Consider the following 12,148-nt stretch of genomic DNA (forward strand, 5'->3'; position numbering starts at 1 on the left):
ATTGTCTTGACTCAAGATTTTCCAAAATTTAGGAAATTTGGTATTTTTACCCTTGAATAATTTAACTTGTTGCTATGTACCACCGAGTCAGAGCTTACTCACAGTTGACCCTCCAGTGGGTTTTCAGAGGCTTAAATTGCACAAATTGCATGGGAGGCGACTGCTCATCTTTCTCCCGTGAAACAGCTGGTGGATTTGAACTGTGTACCTTCAGGATTGTAGCACAAATTCTTACCACTAGACCACCAGGTTTCCCTATTCTAACCGTGCTAAAATCCAATCCAAAGACTTGAATCAGATGCCGACTTGAAGAGAAATAACATCTTGTCAGATTATATGGCTGTTGGGGATACAATATTTAAGACACTGACCAACACTAACCACTCTCTAATTTAACACACCTTCAGATAATCTCTACAGCAAACAGAGATCACAATGCATCTATTTTTAAAGTGCATACACACTCTCTTACCATCATCTGTCCTGAGAGATTTAAAAGACCACAGCTATAGTTTGTTAGTTTACAATGTATTGTTTATGTTCTCCATTTATGGTCTAGCAAAGGGCTTACCCTATGGAGCACAACTGCTAAATGAACAATACCTAAATATATTGATTTTAAAGTTTTAGTTAGAAAACTGATTTATCAAAGCACACATTTTTAAGAAAAGTTTAAAAGAGTCATAATTGTCTCTCGTCTATCGTTTGCTTGACCAATCGCTACCCTCTACATGGGGGGGAAAGAAAAGCAACAAAGCATTAACATCCAGTTGATTATAATCCACAGTGACCATATTATGTTTAATCTAGTGAAAATTTTGGGTCCTGAGTTGGGTGCCATCAAATGAACTTCTACTCATGGTGACCTTGTAGGACAGAGTAAAACTGTTCCACAGGGTTTCCAAAGCGGAACTATACAGAGCACCTGGTGTTCTCCTAAGAGGCAAGAAGAGTGAAAGAATGGTCTCACATTCTTCGGGCATGTTGTTACTCTGGGCATGTTGTCAGGAGGGGCCAGTCCTTAGAAAAAGACATCATACTGGGCAAGGTGGAGGATCTGAGAAAGAAAAGAATCCGCAACAAGATGGGCTGGAAGTGTCAAGAAGTAACATGTAACAATGGGCTCAAGCATTAATAGATGGTGAGGGACGGTACAGGTTTCGATATGTTGTTCATAGTCACAATAAATCATTGTCAACTCAAGGCACCTCCTAACAACAATCATTGCAGTAGCAGAGTCTCTTATCTTTGGCCCTTCAAAGAGCTGAGAGGTTAAAATTTCTAACCTTTGCTTAATCACTGCATCACCAGCTCCTTGAAAAACTAGGGTACAGAAAGTTACATAACAAGGGTCTGGAACTAAAGAAACTGCAAAAGCAGGAGTCAAAGGCAAGCAGCCTTACACAGGGTCATACTTTTATTTAGACTATATGCTACTCCACAACCGGGAGGTCTGGTGGTGTAGTCTGTAGTAAACTGTGTTAACCCAAAGGCTGATCATATTTACTTGACTTTACCAGCTTCAAGAAAAAAGATAAGCAGTATTCTCCCCACTGCAATTTATAACTTTGGAAAAATAATGGAGTCACTAAGAGTAGGAACCAACTTGACAAAAGTGAATTTGAGTAAGTATCTTTGGGCTAATTTTTCTGATTAAAAGAAAAAAGTGAACAAAATGAAGCAAAAAATCAAAGCAAGAAAAGGGCATTTCTCACAACCAAATACATGATTTTGGTTCTATTAATCATTAATTTTAATTCCTGGCTTTTCCACATTCACGAACTCACCAATTCATCATGATTTCATTTACATATATTGCCTCAATTGATATTATGTTTAAGATACTGTATGCCTAAATAGAAATGATAATGTGATTATTCCTGAATTATAAAAACAAAGATGGCATCATTATCTTAGACAAAGCAGAATACTGCTCTGAAGGGAAGAGTAAGCCAGTAATCTAGAGGAATAAACAAAATCATTTCAATAATTTCTGCTTTGTGAAAATAAACATGTTAACAATGTATGCATGCCAATCCATTAGAAGTCTATTGTGCTAACTTGAAGGGTCAGCAGTTCTAATCCACTAGCCTCTCTTTGAGAAAAAAATGGGCAGTCTACCCGATGAAGGGTCACTGTGAATCAGAAATCAACTCAACAGCCGGCAGAGTGACTTCAGCAATGGGCTCTAGTGTGCCAGAGATGATGAGGATGGTACAGTCTAGGGTTCAAGTTGGCTGTTCATACTCAATAGCACCTAACAACAAAACCAGCTATCTCTAAACACATATTGTTGTTATTAAGTACCATCAAGTCAATTAAGACTCAGAGCTACCCTATGAACAACAGATCTAAACCTTGACATACCTATCCCATTCTCATCACCTGTCATGCTCAAGCCAACTGTAGAAGTCACCATGTCAACTCCTCTTTGAGGGTCTTCCTCTCTTTCCCGGATTCTCCACCTTTTCAATAATACTTAACAACAATATAGTCAAAGGCACGCTAAATCCCATCGAGTCAACCATGTGTCAAAATAACCCTATGAACGGCAGATCTGAACCTTGCCTTGTCCTATGCCATCCTCATCATCTTTTTTTTTAAGTAAAAAAGATTTTTTTAGCAATTAAAAATTGAAATCAATGTATAGCAACATACAAAAAGAATCCGTAAAGTCTCTAGCTAGGTATGATGAAAGGTAAATGCTTCTGTATCGGTGACTGTTCTGCCATGCTTATAACTCAGAGTGATTATTCTTTCTTTCTTTCTTTCTATCTATCTATCTATCTATCTATCTATCTATCTATCTATCTATCGTGCTCATTCATTAACATTAACTATAGGCTCCTCATCATATATTAGATATCAGGAGCTATTCCTGATTCTAATAGTTATTTCACATATTCACATCTTTGGGGTTTTTTAATTTTTCCCCCATCATCTTTGATATATTTAAGCCCATTCTGTCACTGTGTTAATCCAAAGGCTTAATCAATTTCATTAAGAAAAAGCTTCTGACAGTAGACTTTACTAAATCTTTAAAGAAAGCAAGCCAAATAATACTTTAGCCTAGTATTCTAAACATAAGGAATATGAGTGACTAGAGAAAAAGCAGAAGTTTTGAAATTAAGGAAAAAAGGATGAGAGAAAGAGAGATGAAAGCCCTAGATAATCAAGCAATCCAGTTCAAAACTGAGTCAGAGATTTCCAAAACAGCTATATCGCTCTAGCAGAAGGGCTTACTATGGTGCTCTTCTACTAAAAAGCTGAGGCAGCTTATTAAGGCTGTACTAGTAGCTAGTCAGGTGGATATACAAACCAACATATGGTCTCTGTCTCTCTACCATGATCTTTTCTCTAACTATTCTAAAATGGCAGTAATCTGACAGGATTTACAGGCTACAATACCCAAGTTAGCACTTATTTGGATTATTTTAAGTAACTCATGTCTATATAGCTTCCCAACTAGATCATTAACCTCTTGGGAGCTAAAACTATATTATTTCTTTTTACCCATATAATCTAACGCAATGTTGTATACCTTGCTAATCAAGACCGATCATGAAAAACCAGAACTTAAATGAGGATGTCAGAGTTGGGGAAAACACCCTAAATATCTTCTAATCTAGTTTCTTAATTTAGAAGCAGAGATACACAGAGTGGTTATATGATCACTGACTCACAATTTTTCCCAAGTTCTATTCTCCAATTTCTTCCATTACAATAAAATGAGTAATTGTCTATTTTATCACGAAACAAAGTAATAGTACCTTCTCTTTTAGTAAGTACTATATTAGTATTTCATCTAATACATCAATGCCTTAAATTGTGGTGCTGGAGAAGAGTCTTGAAAATACCAACTGCCAAGAAAATAAATAGATCTGTCTTGGAGGGGGTGAAACCAGGTTTCTCCTCAAAGGCTAGGATTTTGAAGCTCCATCTCACATACTGAGGGCACGTGGTCTACAGAGACTGGTCCTACAAGAAAGACATCAGGCTTGGAAGGGTGGAGGGACAACAAGAGAAAGACCCTGGATGAGATGGATTGATAGATACAGTAACTGGGGCAATGGCAGCTGGTGGGTTGGAATCAGTGAGACTGGCTCACGACAGGGTAGGCTTCAGAGCTGCTGTACATAGGGTCACGATGGGTCACAGGAGACTCAATGGCGCATAACAACAACAACAAATCTAATACATATATAACATGTGTTAGATTAGCTTTAAAACGTTACTCTCCTTAACACACACATTAACTCTTTAAGAGGTAATATTATTAATCAAATTTTATGAAGACGGGAAATGTAATTTGACAATGACCGCAGTAAACAGCAATAGCCAGATTTAAACCCAAGCCCATTTGTCAGCAGTGTCTCAGTGCGGTACTATACTGCCTTTCAAGGAATTTACTACCATTAAGATCCTCAAATTGTACCTATAGGCCGGTAGAGTGTTGTCGAAGGTTGCAAATATTTACACAAGCAGACTGCCACATCTTTCTTCTGTGGAGAAACTGGTAGGTTCAAACTGCTGACTTTTCAGTAGGCAAGTGAGCGTTTTAACCACTTTACCAACAAGGCTGCTCTGATCTGACCCAAGATAATGTGTAAAAACCTAGACAAATGTACAAATTATTTACATAAAGAGATCCTCACTTATTCAAAAGAAAGGGTGTCTTTAACAGTAAGTACCCCTAATGCCAACCCAAAGGCATACAGTTTGAAGCCACCAGCTGCTCTGTAAGAGTAAGATACACAATCTTCTCTCATAGAATTTAGTGCCTCTGAAAACCTGCTGGAGGGCCAACTATAAGTTAGTTCCAACTCTTTGGTGCCTAACAACCACAACATTAAGAAGTAGGCATTTATATAACGCACCAAGGAAGGTTTTTCTATTATTATTCTATTATAGGAATATCTGAGTAATAGCTCAATTCTTTATTTTACAAATAATCTACCTACACAACAAATATTTAGTGAGAAACTATTCTGTGACCAACATGGTGTTAAATCTGAAAATAAGTAAAATAAAATGTGTTCCTATTTATACCTCCTTTCCTATATGAAAACAGCCTGTGCCTACAATGTACTAGGTTCTTAAACCTCAGTTTATAGTCTCTTCTAGTTCCTCACAGGGGATCTGTGGTGGCCTAGTGATAAGAAGCTGCACTGCCATCCCAAAGGCATACAGTTTGAATTCACCAGCTGCTCCACACAAAAAAAAAGATGGGCAATGTCCTCGCATGCAGTTTACTGCCTCTGAAAACCCACTGGATGGTAAGGTATGAATCAGTTCCAACTCAATGATACATAACAACAACAATTTCTTATAAGGAAGCTCTGGTAGCATGGTTGCCTTGCTAACCTAAAGATCAACCTTCTCTGAAGGTTCAAATCCATCCAAAATCCAAATCCATGGGAGAAAGATGGGCAATCCTTTCCCATGGAATTGATAGCCTTGGAAGTCCACTACAGGATCACAACCAACTGGATGGCAATGGGTAAGAATTCTTTACAAATGAGCTGAAAGAGTGGCCACAGCAACAGCTTTAACCACAACAGGAGCTGTAAGGAAGGGGCAGGGCTGAGCAGTGTTTCATTCTGTTGGACACAGGTCACTATGACACCTAACAAGAACAATCCCTTGCTGCCCAATACACTAAGCAAAATCTCTACTTTCTGATGAACAAATTGAGACTTACAAAGATCAAATACTTGCCTAAGGTCATATAAGTAGTTACGACAAATTCAGAATTTAAATCAAAGCCATATTGACCCACAGCTCATGTTCTTTCCCAAAAAAAGTCTAACAAGAAGGACAAAAGTATCAATTCTGACTCATGTTAGACTTCCACTGGGTTTCTGAGGGTGTAAATCTTTATGGGCAGAAACTGTGCATCTTTCTCCCCAGGAGTGTTATGTACTTAAGAGTTGGAACTGACTCACAGCTGACCCTCCAGCAGGTATTCAAAAGTGGCAAACTGCATGGAAAGAGACTGAACATCTTTCTTCTGTGGAGCAACTGGTAGATTCGAACCAGGTGCCTTTGGGTTGGGACAAAACTGCTTACCATTAAACCACTTGAGCTTCTATCCAGGAGTGACTAGTGAATTTGAAGTATAACCTTTCACTTAGCATCCTGACATGTTATATACTTACTATGGCATCAGAGTTCCTTAGCCCATTAGTTCATTTGCTTGCCAAGACAGAGTATGGGTTTCCCTTCACAGGCAATTGAAAATACTGTACTTTTTTTTTTAAAGGTGTGTGTTTGTGTAAGGAATACTTGGTAGTGTAGAACGTAATCTATTGGGCTGGGTCAAATCTACCAGCCACTCCACAGGAAAAAGATAAGCAGTTTCCATCATCAACTCCAGAAAGGATCATCTAGAGTTGAAATCTACTCTAAATCAGTGAGCATATATGTGTATGTGCATTTATCACTCACTCCATCATTGCCATTGAGACAGAACTGACACAGAGCTAGCCCTCTTGCAGGTTTTCAGAGGTGGTATACCGCACAGGAAACTGTCTATACATCTCAACATTAAGAAAACAAAAATCCTCACGACTGGGCCAATAAACAATATCACGACAGATGAAGAGCAGTTTGAAGTTGTCAACAATTTTATCTTACATGACTCCACAATCAATACCCTTGGAATCAGTGGTCAAGAAATTGAAAGATACATCATGTTGGGAAAATATGCTGTCAGGGACCCCTCCAGAGTACTAAGATCAATGAAATCTGTTTAAAGACTAAGGTGTGCCTTATCCAAGCCACTGTTCTCTCAATTGCTTGCTACACATGTTAAAGGTGGACAATGACTACAGTTAACCAAAGAATTATTGATACCTTTGAGAAGAGTACTGACTATCCCATGGACTGTCAAAAGAACAAACAGACGCCTTAATGAAAGTGAGGCCAGAATGCTCCTTAGAGGCAAAGATGGTGAAGCTTCATCTTTCCTACTTTGGGCATATTGTTTGGAGGGGCTATTCCTGGGAAATTAACATCACACTTGGACAGAGAGAGGGTCAGGGAAATAAAGACATTCAATGAGATGGGCAGACATAGGATGGCAGCAACAAGTTCACATATGTCAGAGATGATGAGGATGGCAAAGGAATAGGACAAGGTTTAGATCCATTGTTCACAAGGTCATTATGCAATCCTACTCAACTAGATGCCATATAACAATAGAGAAAAATGCAAAAAGACCTCACCTATATTGTTGCAAGCTTAGGACTCAAAACATCTAACTAATCAGATACTTTGGAGTGGCATCCACTTTCTAAACAACATGCCTCTGTAAACTCTATGAACTTTAATAACTGTCAATACTTGTGGAGGGGCTTCAGGCCTTTTGTTCATAGGGTCGCTATGAGGTGTGCTCAACTCAAAGGCAATCAACAATCAACAACAATCAGATACTGTTTGTGTGGATTAAAATAAAGAAAGTATTTATTCTAATCTTCATTTTGATTGTTGTGTTTGTGTTTCATCAAGATTCCAATTCATCAGTTGTTGTTGTTGTTATGTGCCTTCGAGTCACCTGCGACTCATAGCGACCCTATGTACAACAGCCCTAAACTCCGCTTTGTCCTGTTCCAATCGCACTGTCTCCAACACTCCCATCCCAATTATCCCAGTCACTGAATCAATCCACCTCATAGAGGGCCTTCCTCTCCTGCGCTGTCCCTCCACCCTCCCAAGCATGATGTCCCTTTCCAAGGACCAGTCTCTCCTCACAACATGTCCAAAGTAAGTTAGATGGAGCCTCAGAATCCTTGCCTCCAAGGAGCCACCCGGTTTAACCCTTTCCAGGACAAATCTGTTTGTTTTCCTAGCAGTCCATGGTATTCTCAATACTCTTCTCCAGCACCACAGCTCAAAGGCATCAATTCTCCTTCTATCCTCCTTGGTCATTGTCCAACTCTCTGATGCATAACAAGGGACTGCAAAAACCATGGCCTGTATCAGACGCACCTTAGTCTCCAGAGAGACACCACTGCTCTTCAGCACTTTGGAGAGGTCCCTAACAGCAGACTTTCCCATGGCAATGCGCCTTTTAATTTCCTGGCTGCTGGTGCCAAGACTGTTGACTATGGAGCCAAGCAAACTAAAGCTGTGTACAATCTCAATCTCTTCACCATCCATCCTGATGCTGCCAATTGGTCCAGTGGTGACCCTGTAAAACTGAGTAGACCCATCCATTGGGTTTTCTAGGCTTTGTTGTGATGTACCATTGAATTGGAACTGATTCACAGCTGACCATCGAGAAGGTTTAAAGAAGTAAATCACACAAGTGAGTGCCCATCTTTCTCCCACAGAGCAGCTGATGGATTCAAACTTTATGTTTTTGGGTTGGCATTACAATTCCTTACCACTAAGCCAACAGAGCTCCCTAGGCTATAACCTTAATAGGAGCAGACCTCCACATGTCTTCTCTTACAACAGGGTGGGTAGATTAGAATCACTGACCTCTTGGTTAGCAACCCAGTAGTTAACCTTTAAGACACCAGAGTTTCTACTTTCAAAGAGAAGGAAATGGATTTTCTAGTGATACTGTCTAACTGGAAGACTGGTCTCGAACCTTCAAGTCTACTGTCCATTACATCAAACACTGGTGGATTTTTTTTACAAGATAAAATTACTCTTAAAAGTACTCAATACTATTTTACACAGTAAAAGTTCAGAAAGAATAAACAGAAGTATTTTTCAATAGCATTTTCTATGCATTATATGGAAACGACTTTATCTATTTCTTGACACATGCTGATGGTTCAATGGTTAAAGTGCTTTGGCAGTGAACCAAAAAGTCAGCAATTCTATTCAAAACCCACCAAGCAGGTCCCAGGAAAAGTTGTGGCAGCCTTGGGAGCCTGAGGAGCAGGTCTACTCTATCATTCAGGGACAATGGGAGTTGGAATCAATTTGATGCCAATGAGTTGGGTTTCTGCAGGTTTCTTAAGGGGTCCCCTCCTCCTAAAGTATAAACCACAAGAGAGATGTCTCCAATACTAGCTCAGAAAATGTTACTTTGGCAAAAAGACAATAATTCATTAGTCTCTTGATACAGTTCTGTTTTTCATACATTAATAGTAACCTTTTCCTGGCCTAGGCACATTTCAAAGAAACTATCCCATCTGTTTCTAATAAAGCAATCTGAAGAATGACAGGATGGCTTACTATGAACATAAACTAGGGATTAAGTGCTTGTCTTTACTCACATTTTACCAAAAGTATAAGCAGGCTAGAAGCCGAAATCCAGAAATAAACCGAACACTCTAATGAATCACCAAACCACCAGGTAGACTTCCATGTTTGTTCACCAATCCCCACTGACAGTCTTCGTCCCTCAAGCTAAGAAAACCCTAGTTTTTGAGGAAGCTGTCGCTGCCCCCATCCGCACATCAACGTGGATCGGTAAGAACCACATTCACTTCCAGGCCTGAACTAAAATGTGCTCGGCTACAAACTAAGAGGTAAACAAGTCCAGAACGTGATCTTGGAGCGGGGCACTGTTTACTTCGATGGGAAGATACTCTTGTTGTGATGGGAAACATGTTGCATTACCGTCTTCTGCGTCCTTCTTTTTAAGACGGTACTTTTGGGAAGTGGAGCTAGAATTTCCAAAAGTTCTGACCTCTCTTTTCAATGGCTTTAAGGACGGGCTTTCCAACGAGCGCATCTGACACAAGGTGCTCCAAGGCGCTGCGTTGCGGAACAAGCCTGGAAGGACATCGCTTTGCCCAACAAACTGTCTCATCGCCCTAGGCTCCCCCACAAAAAGCTAAGGAGAACCAGGTACCATCGTACTCAGTTACTCCACGAAAGGTGAAACAATCAAAACCAGGCACGACTCCGTCTCGTCCCCAAGAGGTTTGCAGCAAGATCAGCGGCTCAAGCTGCGGCTCCAAAGCAGCACCAGGCCCCCGCTGCTTGCGCCCGGGTCAGCGAGGCTAAGGACCAGAATCGCAAGCACCTCCACCTCCGTCCTGCAGGCACAGCCCGCGACTCCGTTCCAGAGCCCGCCCCGGCCGGGCCCGCCCCGCTATCTCCTCCCCCGTTATCCGCTCGCTGCCGCGCTCGGGCCTGAACTCGCCTCCCCGCCTTCCCCAACTTCAACACGTCCCCCCGTCCCACACACGCAGGCCAGCGCCCTCCACAAGTCTGCGGGAGAAAGGTCGGGGAAAGCTGGCCGAGGAATGCGCTCGGCGCAGTTCCTCACCTCAGGATGGAGAAGGGGCACGCAGCCCGCTTCGGTATCGTACTCATCCGGGCCGTCCGCCATCTTGGTGTTAAATCCCTCCTCCCGCTGCATGCCGGGAGAAAGCGTTTCACCCTCGCGGGGCTCGGGCGAAGCGGAGGGCGAGCACGAGCCCCGCCGGAGGCTACGCGGCTGCCGCCTCCTCCTTCCCTCCCCCCGTCGCTGGAGCCCCCTGAGCCCCCGCACCGCTTGAAGGGCGCGGGTCCCTGCGCGCGTGCGCGCGAGAGCGGGTCGGCCCCGGGCGGGAGCGCGCTCTGCTGCACTGCGCCGGGGCGGGCGGACCGCTCTGGGCGTGGGCGTCGCGGCTCGGGGGCGGGTCCCGGGCCGGAGGCAGATGTGCGCCTCTGGCCTCTCAGTGGCGGAGGCGGCCGCTGCGGGATGACTGAGCCGTAAACTTGGGAAACCTTGCGGCGGCGCGGGGCGGGGGAGGAGGACGGAGCGCCCGATACCGGTGTCCGAGGTCTGGAACCTCGGTCAGCAGAGCCACTGCCCGCCCTGCGCCCGCCACTCTCTCCCGGACCCTTCCTCAGCGAACCGGACAACCCTGACCTGACTCCAGGGAGAAGGGTTTGGGCTCCTAAACCTAAAACCAGAGAAGCAGCCAGTCCTTCACACTCAATAAAGGTCACCCGCTTACTACGCCTCCCCAAGGCGCAAGGAAATGCCCATCAAGCTTGGGGCTTCCAGCTAGAGAAATCTTTTTTTTTTAAATCGCAGAATCTTACCAGCGTTAATCTTGAATAAGCAATAACCACATAGGAAAATAAAAGAAACATTTATGCGTGCATAACCTGCAAACTGCTGCATTTTAATTTAACCCAAGTACTCGGAACGGAAATAATTTAAACGGAATTCGCTGGCATGTTAATTAAATTACCAAAGCTATTTTTTTGGAGGGATAATAAGACGTCTTTAAGTGCTTTCTGTTCGAGTATAAATCATAGCTACTCAATGAATAACAGATCTGAACTCTGTGCTAACAAGCACCATCCTTATCATTCTCCACACGTTTGAGTTCATTGCCTCCGAGGTTGTCACTCCATATCTTTGAGGGTCTTTCTCTTCTACGTTTCCAAGCTTGAGGTTCCTTTCCAGGGAATAGCATCTCCTAATATGTCCAGCCTTATTTCTCTCCCCAAATCTGTAATTTCTAGCTACTAATCCGCCTACTTTGTTTCCAACTTTTGCATTTCACTCTCAAATTATTGCTGCATTTTGACTACATGTTCGTTTGAGCAATTTCAAACTGCAAAAAATTGTTAGGATTACTCAGTTTCCTCTTCTTTGGCTTTAGCTGTTGGCTTGTGTATTTGAATAGCAGTGGTATTAACTGGTCTTCCTTGTACGCATATAGATAATATCCCACCACTCACAGCACAGATAGATCCTAAAATGGTTTCTTTAACTGTGAACGCAACGCCATTCTTCCTCGGTTTTTCATTCATTGCATTATAGATCATGTGCTTGTCTGATTCAGAGTGACCAGTGCCAGTCCACCCCAGTTTTCTAACTCCTAGAATATAGCTCTTTATATGTTCCATTTCATTTCTGACAGCTCCCAGTTTTTCTACATTTATACTTGTACATTCTATATTTCAATTATTAATGGATATTTACAACTTGTTTCTCCTCATTTTTTTTTTTACTATCTCCAGGGTTCTATCTCTAGTATTATGTCTAACAGTGTTCGTCTGAATTGTTCATAGTGTTTTCAAAGGCTGGGTATTTCAGAAGTGGATGGCCAATCTTTCTTCTGAGTCTGTCTCAATTTGGAAACTCTGCTGAAACCTGTCCACTATGGGTGGCCTGCCAGTATTAAAATACTGGTAGCACAGCTTACAGTATCATAGCAGTCAGCAAGCTACCTTAGTATAG

At 42.1% G+C, this 12,148-nt stretch overlaps 1 protein-coding gene across 1 annotated transcript in view; it reads right to left on the minus strand.

Moving 5' to 3' along the window:
- Nucleotides 1-10,372, minus strand: part of ZDHHC17 (zinc finger, DHHC-type containing 17) — a 102,288-nt gene extending 91,916 nt beyond the window's left edge. Inside the window, exons 1-2 of the mRNA XM_006882587.1 lie at nt 10,109-10,372; nt 9,580-9,796 (exon numbers count right to left, since the gene is read on the minus strand). Coding sequence (XP_006882649.1) covers nt 9,580-9,796; nt 10,109-10,327 — 436 coding nt within the window. The 5' untranslated portion in view covers nt 10,328-10,372. The remainder of the gene's footprint in view (nt 1-9,579; nt 9,797-10,108) is intronic.
- Nucleotides 10,373-12,148: the final 1,776 nt, after the last annotated feature.

Source organism: Elephantulus edwardii, unplaced genomic scaffold (genome assembly GCF_000299155.1).
Source record: "Elephantulus edwardii isolate Elephantulus edwardi_28Jun2011 unplaced genomic scaffold, EleEdw1.0 scaffold00021, whole genome shotgun sequence".
Lineage (NCBI taxonomy): Eukaryota > Metazoa > Chordata > Mammalia > Macroscelidea > Macroscelididae > Elephantulus > Elephantulus edwardii.